The sequence below is a fragment of the Stigmatopora argus genome, chromosome 1 (genome assembly GCF_051989625.1).
Source record: "Stigmatopora argus isolate UIUO_Sarg chromosome 1, RoL_Sarg_1.0, whole genome shotgun sequence".
Classification (NCBI taxonomy): domain Eukaryota; kingdom Metazoa; phylum Chordata; class Actinopteri; order Syngnathiformes; family Syngnathidae; genus Stigmatopora; species Stigmatopora argus.
Genome location: NC_135387.1, coordinates 18,447,256 through 18,455,851, shown reverse-complemented (window position 1 = coordinate 18,455,851; position 8,596 = coordinate 18,447,256). Strand labels below are relative to the sequence as shown.

The 8,596-nt window shown below is 42.1% G+C and overlaps 1 protein-coding gene across 5 annotated transcripts in view; it reads right to left on the bottom strand.

Moving 5' to 3' along the window:
- The window catches only part of nid2a (nidogen 2a (osteonidogen)), a 41,364-nt gene that overhangs the window by 5,027 nt on the left and 27,741 nt on the right, over window positions 1-8,596 (bottom strand). For 4 of the 5 annotated variants that reach the window (XM_077605946.1, XM_077605955.1, XM_077605981.1 and 1 more), the window contains 28 exons: window positions 8,479-8,584; window positions 7,034-7,167; window positions 6,848-6,953; window positions 6,623-6,747; window positions 6,438-6,543; window positions 6,239-6,363; window positions 6,056-6,161; window positions 5,830-5,954; window positions 5,417-5,522; window positions 5,188-5,315; window positions 5,010-5,115; window positions 4,782-4,909; window positions 4,194-4,299; window positions 3,918-4,045; window positions 3,703-3,808; window positions 3,471-3,595; window positions 3,135-3,240; window positions 2,903-3,027; window positions 2,570-2,675; window positions 2,352-2,479; window positions 2,140-2,245; window positions 1,911-2,038; window positions 1,573-1,678; window positions 827-989; window positions 588-688; window positions 328-500; window positions 116-245; window positions 1-43 (listed from right to left, as the gene is read on the bottom strand). The exon at window positions 1-43 is cut by the window's left edge and continues 129 nt beyond it. In XM_077605946.1, the coding sequence (XP_077462072.1) occupies window positions 1-43; window positions 116-245; window positions 328-500; window positions 588-688; window positions 827-989; window positions 1,573-1,678; window positions 1,911-2,038; window positions 2,140-2,245; window positions 2,352-2,479; window positions 2,570-2,675; window positions 2,903-3,027; window positions 3,135-3,240; window positions 3,471-3,595; window positions 3,703-3,808; window positions 3,918-4,045; window positions 4,194-4,299; window positions 4,782-4,909; window positions 5,010-5,115; window positions 5,188-5,315; window positions 5,417-5,522; window positions 5,830-5,954; window positions 6,056-6,161; window positions 6,239-6,363; window positions 6,438-6,543; window positions 6,623-6,747; window positions 6,848-6,953; window positions 7,034-7,167; window positions 8,479-8,584 (3,281 nt within the window). The remainder of the gene's footprint in view (window positions 44-115; window positions 246-327; window positions 501-587; window positions 689-826; window positions 990-1,572; window positions 1,679-1,910; window positions 2,039-2,139; window positions 2,246-2,351; window positions 2,480-2,569; window positions 2,676-2,902; window positions 3,028-3,134; window positions 3,241-3,470; window positions 3,596-3,702; window positions 3,809-3,917; window positions 4,046-4,193; window positions 4,300-4,781; window positions 4,910-5,009; window positions 5,116-5,187; window positions 5,316-5,416; window positions 5,523-5,829; window positions 5,955-6,055; window positions 6,162-6,238; window positions 6,364-6,437; window positions 6,544-6,622; window positions 6,748-6,847; window positions 6,954-7,033; window positions 7,168-8,478; window positions 8,585-8,596) is intronic. The other variant, XM_077605972.1, reaches the window with a different exon arrangement.

Genomic DNA, 8,596 nt, shown 5'->3' with positions numbered 1-8,596 from the left:
CTTCGATTGACATCCACAGCCAAACCCTCTGGGCTGACCAGATCTAGAAGGAGAAAATGATTGAGAAAATTACACAAACATTGGCCTGTGATTGAATGTGCTGGTGATCACTCACTTGAGTTTATGAGTATCTCTGGCTCAGCTCCTGGCACCAGTAATGCTCTATTAATGGTTCGCGCAGACAAGTCTGTCCAATATACTTGGTTCTGTTTGCAGTCATAGGACAGACCAACAACTATGGATCCCTGCACACACGCGTAAGGGGAACAGACTGTAATTCCGATATAAGAAATTCATTCATGCCAGATTGTCCATCTATGCATTTACATGTAGAGTCAGTAGCGTTCTGGACTGGCTTGTATCTAATCTGCTCCCGTTGAGAGGAAGTGCCCCTATCTTTTGTCCCTGCGCATACAGCAATGTTACATCGGCATTAGGGGGAGGAGTCACATCTGGACGGGGTGGCGGGAGCACGATTGGTGGGGCCACTGAGGGAAGGCCTAGAACAAAATGGAGGAATGGAGGGTGCCGTCATATGTCATGTAAAGTTTTAGCAGTTAACGCAGCAGGAATGATCCAGCACTCACATGCAGGCTTGACGACATCATTAGACCTGGTTCCAGGAACTTCTCGCCCATCCTGGTCCACACACCAACAATAGTTGGTCTCCCCATAGCACTGGACTGGACTGAGTGGACACGACCGTTAGAATAATTTAATAAGTGGGTTACGGTGCTGCTTGGTTTAGTGACACACACAGCGGTGAGAGGAATGTGTACACTTTGTTACTTTTATTTGACTACTTTTGCCATGAATGAGGAACTACCTGAATTGTCCATCTGGCTCACACTGGGGCAGGTACTGTTGTGGCTCTGGCTTCCCACCGTAGTGCTCCATTAAACTACTCCTCCAGCGCTCACACACACTCTCGGGACGTTCGGTCGGAGGTACGTAGACTGTGAGAGATACATCACTTGAGTTGATCACCTCTGTTAGGATTTACAGTCATTTATTAGGCAAATAGTACCATTCATACAGGTCATTGCTTGTTGAAGATGTTTCACCTTTAATCCATTTTTTTTTCAATTTTCAATGACTACTATGCCCTTTTATGCCACCTGATGGTATAATGGTTCACTCGCCTACATTTTGTGCGGGCTCAATTCCCGCTGGTGGTGGTACGATTATGAGTACGACCGGTCGTTTCTGTGTGCCATACGGTTGACTGGGTCTGCCTTTCGCCATTCAGTCAGGTGGGCTAGAATCCAGCAACCCATTTTTTCATTAAATCTGTTGCACTTTATTAGAGATGCAAAAAAAACCTGTCTGTTTATTAACCCTGAAAAAGTCAGTGTTTGGTTGCTAAGCGAGCAGTCTATCTGCCTTCACACAGAAACAAACCCTGAAGATGTTTGGACAGTCATAAAAGTAGTTTATAGCATGAACTGCTTTTAGGCTATACATTCATCATGTGTGTTTACCACAGACAGAAGACTAGAGAGGATGAGGGATGGAATTAGGCCTGAGAGTAAAACAAATGAAATGTATAGAAAAAGTGTGGTCTCAGCTTACCAGGCTTGTCACAATCTAGAGGAGAAAACCCAGCTTGAGATCTGGTTCCTGCTCTCTCTTGACCATTGAGGTCCACACACCAACACTGCCCAATGGAACCATGGCACTACTCCAGAGAGTGATATTGATTTGAAATGATAATGCAAATAATAATCAGTTTCATGGTATTTTAAATTCATTTTGATCCATATATGAAAAAGTTATGATGAGAGTTGTTGAAAAAACACTGCAGGTACATGAGCATTGAAACATGGCTAAAGCAAGATGCGAGTGTAAAATTAATTGAATATATACTAAATATAAAAAAAAAATCACTCCGAGAACATTTCAAGATTTACCTGTTGGGGAGTGTACTGTCCATTAGCATCACACTGAGGTACAAAGACACCTGCTAGAGGATAACCGTCTGAACTGGAGGTCTGTGCACGGTCCCTGTGGTGTTCACAGTGCGTTTTAGGACGTTCATCTGAAGATTGGTTTGAGAAAAAGGGAAATGACAATAAACATATAGGACAATCCTCTGTAGTGACTGACAAAATATCTTTCTTTTCAGATCATTTTTCTTACCTCGTCGCTCACAGTCAATGGGTGTTGTGCCAGGGAGAGTTCTGGTTCCAGGTCTTTCCTGTCCCTGGCTGTCCACACACCAACAATGCCCAGAAGAACCATGACACTGAAATAAAATAAAAAAAATAAAACATTAAAAACATATTAAAAAGTCTCATGATAATTGAGTGAGATCTTGAGGCCTCCCCCTGGGTGGTCTAAATGTGGCTTACCTGTTGTGGTGTATACTGTCCATGAGTATCACACTGAGGTATGAAGGCTCCGACTAATGGATATCCTTCCTGACTGGTGGTGTGTACACTGTCCCTGTGGTGTTCACAGTGGGTTTTCGGACGTTCATCTGAAGATTTATTTGGGAAAATGGCAATGTAAATGGATAAGAATCTCAAGTGGCCAAAAAATATATATTTATTCTATAACCCTTTCTTACCTGGTCTCTCACAGTCAAAGGGTGTTGTGCCAGGTGAAGTTCTGGTTCCAGATCTTTCCTGTCCTTGGCTGTCTACACACCAACAATGTCCAGTAGAGCCATGACACTGAAAAATCAAGAACACTAAAATGTCACATAATTTCTCCAATTTAAAAGGTGCGGGACCCAGGTCTTAGAACCATTCGCAGACTTTGGTGCCAGGGAGGTACCTTCAGGCTCCATAATGAGTGCCCCCCAACCATGTGTCCACTCCACCACTATCCACCCTACAAAACTCCCGCCACTGCTGCAAGAGCCCACCCGACTGAGACAATCATTTTAAAATGTGCTTACCTGTTGCTTTTTGTATAGTCCATTTGTATCGCACTCAGGTACAAAAGCTCCAACTAAAGGATATCCTTCAGAACTGGTGGTCTGTACACGCTCTCGGTGTTGTTCACAATGGGTTTTAGGACGTTCTGAAAATTTATTCGAAAGATGATGAGAATGCTATCAATAACTTTACTATCTAATTATAGCTAAAAAGGTAAATAAAATATCTTTTTGCTGACAGTCTTTTTCTTACCCGGTCTCTCACAGTCAAAGGGTGTTGTGCCAGGTGAAGTTCTGGTTCCAGGTCTTTCCTGTCCTTGGCTGTCCACACACCAACAATGTCCAGTAGAGCCATGACACTGAAAAATCAAGAACACTTTAAAATATCACATAATTTCTCCAATTTAAAAGGTGCGGGACCCAGGTCTTAGAACCATTCACAGACTTTGGTACCAGGGAGGTACCAATAGGCTCCATAATGAGTGCCTCCCAACCATATGTCCACTCCACCACTATCCACCCTACAAAACTCCCCGCCACTGCCGCAAGAGCCCACCCGACTGAGACAATCATTTTAAAATGTGCTTACCTGTTGCTTTTTGTATAGTCCATTTGTATCGCACTCAGGTACAAAAGCTCCAACTAAAGGATATCCTTCAGAACTGGTGGTCTGTACACGCTCTCGGTGTTGTTCACAATGGGTTTTAGGACGTTCTGAAAATTTATTCGAAAGATGATGAGAATGCTATCAATAACTTTACTATCTAATTATAGCTAAAAAGGTAAATAAAATATCTTTTTGCTGACAGTCTTTTTCTTACCCGGTCTCTCACAGTCAAAGGGTGTTGTGCCAGGTGAAGTTCTGGTTCCAGGTCTTTCCTGTCCTTGGCTGTCCACACACCAACAATGTCCAGTGGAGCCATGACACTGAAAAATAAAACACTTTAAAATCTCGCATAATTTCTCCAATTTAAAAGGTGCGGGACCCAGGTCATAAGGACATTCTAATTCAACTCTAATTTTAAAAAGTTTTTACCTGTTGTTGTGTATACTGTCCATGAGTATCACACTGAGGTACAAAGGCTCCGACTAATGGATATCCTTCAGAACTCGTCGTCTGTACACGCTCTCGGTGTTGTTCACAGTGGGTTTTAGGACGTTCATCTGAAAATTAGTTTGAGAGATAATGAGAACGATATCAATAACTTGACAGTATAATTTCCTAAAAAAGGTAAATAAAATATCTTCTTGCTGACATTGTGCAGAATCAATGACCAATATAATATCTTTTGGCTGAGAGTTTTCTTCTCACCCAGTCTTTCACAGTCAAAGGGTGTTGTGCCAGGTGGAGTTCTGCTTCCAGGTCTTTCCTGTCCTTGGCCGTCCACACACCAACAATGTCCAGTAGAGCCATGACACTAAAATATCAAAAATACTTCAGAATCTAACTGTTACATCTGCATGACGTCGAGCGTGGAACGTAGTGTAGGACCCAAATGCAGTCAAGGATGTGGAATGGAGTGCTCTAACAAAAAAATTAATAACTTAGGCAGGAGGGGGAATCAAGAAAATAACAATAACTAGAATCAAATAACAAAATCAAACCTGATGGGAAGACATGGGAAGACGAGGTACATGGAACATGGCGTGGTAACTTGGCATGAAGTAAACTAAATTGATGATCCGACAATGACTCACAAACACACAGGGTTTAAATAGATACTCAAGGGCTGATAACCAATCACACGCAGCTGGTTCCAAAAGGAAGGGAAGCCCAGAGGGACATACAGGAGAAAAGCACCACCACACACAGACACATCCACCCAAAACCCTAACAAGACGTGACACTAACGTAGTAAGGACATTATTCCTCTAATTTGATTACTAATTTAAGTTTTACCTGCTGAGGTGTGTACTGTCCATTATTATCACAGTGAGGTACAAATGCTCCGACTAATGGATATCCTTCAGAATTGGTGGTCTGTACACTCTCCCGGTGCTGTTCACAGTGGGTTTTAGGATGCTCATCTGAAGATTTGTTTGAGAGAAGGGAAATGTCAATCAGCATATTGTATAATCACTTCAAGTGGTTAATAAAATATCTTTCTGGTGAGTGTATTTTTCTCACCCCGTCTCTCACAGTCAACTGGTGTTGTCCCAGGAGGGGTTCTGGTTCTGGGTCTTTCCTGTCCTTGGCTGTCCACACACCAACAATGTCCAGTAGAGCCGTGACACTGAAATAAAAATAACATTTTGAATCTATAATGTGGTAAAGAACTAATGCCTCTAATTCAGAAATTGTTTACCTGTTGAGGTGTGTACAGTCCATTAATATCACAGTGAGGAACGAAGGCACCTACTAAAGGATAGCCTTCAGAACTAGTGGTCTTTACACTGTCTCTGTGGTGTTCACAATGGGTTTTAGGGCGTTCATCTAAAGATTTATTTGAGATAACGGAAAAGATGAGTATTGTTAAAATGTGTACTGGTATGTTGACCAATGAAATATCTTTCTGCAGAGTGTATTTTTCTCACCCAGTCTCTCACAGTCAACTGGTGTTGTGCCAGGGGGAATTCTGGTTCCAGGTCTTTCTTGTCCTTGGCTGTCCACACACCAACAATGTCCAGTAGATCCATGACACTAGAATACATATGAACTTTTATTTATGCTAAAGTTTATTCCAGCTGAATATTAGGGTAGGACACATTGAAATATTTGACATGGTAATAAGAAAAATGACTTTTATACAAAATTATGAAATTATATTCAAAAATTAAACATAAATGCAAAAATATGCAAATAAATACATTATAACATAAAATTATAAACAGTGGTGCAGCAGATAATAACAAATGCAAGCAGCTGCAGCTCCAGATACTGATTTTAATCAGATGGTTAATATAAAAAAAACATAACCCATTAATGTCTCAAACTGTCAAGAGTTTACCTGTTGAGGACTATAGAGTCCATTAGCATCACACTGAGGCACAAAGACTCCCAATATGGGATAACCCTCCGGACTAGTGGTCTGTACACTGTCTCTGTGCCTCTCACAGTGGCTTTTAGGAGGTTCTAGAGATTAAACGTAAGGTTATTCACTGTTTTGAAATACAGGCCAGTATCAGAGCCATGGTAGAATCGGAAGAAAGGTTGAGCTTTATAGATATATATACCTGTTTTTCTACAGTCAAAGGGTGTTGAACCTGGAGGACTTCTAGTACCAGGTCTTTCTTGTCCTTGGCTGTCCACACACCAACAATGCCCAGTGGAACCGTGACACTTAAATGCAACATAGGTTTTAGTCTCAGATGTATATACAGTATTAAAGGCAATGGTTCAAAAGATTAAGCATTTACCTGTTGAGGAGTGTACTCTCCATTAGCGTCACACTGTGGTACAAAGGCTCCAACCAGTGGAAAACCCTCTGGATTTGTGGTCTGTATACCGTCTCTGTGCAACTCACAGTGACCTTTAGGGCGTTCTAAAGATTACATTGACAATAGAGATGGGTTAAATTATAGTCTAAATAGGAACAAATGTTTAACCGTTTCATACCTGTTTGTTTACAGTCAATGGGCGTTGTGCCCGGAGGACTTCTAGTACCAGGTCTTTCTTGTCCTTGGCTGTTCACACACCAACAATGCCCAGTGGAACCGTGACACTTAAATGCAACATAGGTTTTACTCTCATAGATGTATATACAGTATTAAAGGCAATAGTTCATCAGATTAAGCATTTACCTGTTGAGGAGTGTACTCTCCATTAGCGTCACACTGTGGTACAAAGGTTCCAACCAATGGAAAACCCTCTTGACTTGTGGTTTGTATACTGTCTCTGTGCAACTCACAGTGACTTTTTGGACCTTCTAAAATAAATGTAAAAAAATAATAATAATAAATTTCCAGTTATGAAAATATAGGTTAAATTATAGTCTAAATAGGAAGAAAGGCTGAAATATTTCGTACCTGTTTTTTCACAGTCAGTGGGTGTTATACCAGGAGGGGTTCTAGTACCAGATCTTTCCTCCCCTTTGTTGTCCACACACCAACAATGTCCACTAGAACCGTGACACTGAAATATAATTAGTTTTAGTTACAGAGCTGTAATAACAATGATGGAATGTTTCAAAATGTCTTGCATTTAGTATTTACCTGCTGAGGAGTGTACTGTCCGTTAGCGTCGCATTGAGGAACAAAGGCTCCCACAAGTGGATAGCCTTCTGGACTGGTTGTCTGCACGCTGTCTCTGTGTTGCTCACAATGGCTTTTAAGGCGTCCTGTTCCATCTGTTACATCGAATGAAATAATGCAGCTTTTATTCAAGCATTCATCTATTCATTTTCAACACCATTTAATCTTGTAAGGGTCACATTGTGCTGCAGCCTATCTCAGCTGACTTTGGACAGCAGGTGGACTACAACCTAAAATGGTCCCCAACTAGTCTTAGGGTACACAGAGAGAGAGACAACCATTCTCACTCGCAATCACACCAATCTCACTCCCACGCTGCTTGCGCCAAAGTCAGGAGAATGTACCACTACACCTTCGGTGTCAAACATATGGCCTGCAGACCAGAAGCGCCCTCCCATAGTTTCCAATCCAGGTCGCAGGGTCGTTCTGTCTGACAGGCACGATTTTGTTCATTTCTACAGTTCAAAGAGAATCACAAGCATTAGCTTTAAGTAAGCTCTAAGCTTTTTATTTTGACACACACACACAGAAGACAGAAGTGTTTGGGCATGTTTGATTGAATGCGTGAACTTCGCTCTCTTTCATGTCTCCAGGCAACTTTGAACCACCGGCTAATCTGCCGTGGTTCTCTGCATGGAAATGTCCACGTGGTTTAAACATTTCAGCAGGTACGTGGTGTGGAAAGTTCGAGCTCTAGCAGAAGCAACATCTATATATATCATATGATAATAGTGAGTGAAGTTGCATGTTTACTGAAAAGTTTCTGCGAATGGGAATGTTGAGATATATTTCACTGTGACACACTACCTACCAACAAAATTTGATGCATAACGCACATTTATAAGGATGGAAGTTGTCATGATTTCAAATAAAAATAGAAATGCATCTCATCTCATTTTCTGAAATGGCTTTATCCTCATTAGGGTCACAGGGGGTGCTGGAGCCTATCCCAACTGACTCCAGGCCAGAGGCGGGGGACTCCTGAATCGGTGGCCAGCCGATCTCAGGGCACAAGGAGACGGACAACCATGTACACTCAGACCCATACCTAGGGGCAATGTAGAGTGTCCAATCAGCCTACCATGCATGTTTTTTGGAATGTGGGAGGAAACCGGAGTACCTGGAGGAAACCCACGCAAGCCCGGGGAGAACATGCAAACTCCACACAGGTGGACCCAGGACCACAGAGCAGTGAGGCCGACACGCTAACCACTCGCTCCATCGGGCCACCAATAGAAATGCATGTAAATTTGAATTCATGTCTACATCATAGTTTTATGATGATGGGATGAACTGATAATGGAATTGATAGATGCTGAAAATTGTTTTATAACAGTGATCTACTAAGATTTGCAATACTGCAGTGCTGTCTACTGCACATGACAGGAAGGATTTGACTTTCGCACCTTGGTTGGCACAGTCAGTGGGTGTAGTACCAGGTGGAGTTCTTGTTCCAGGTCGTTCCTGTCCGTGGCTGTCGACACACCAACAGTGTCCAGTAGAGCCATGACACTGAATGCACCA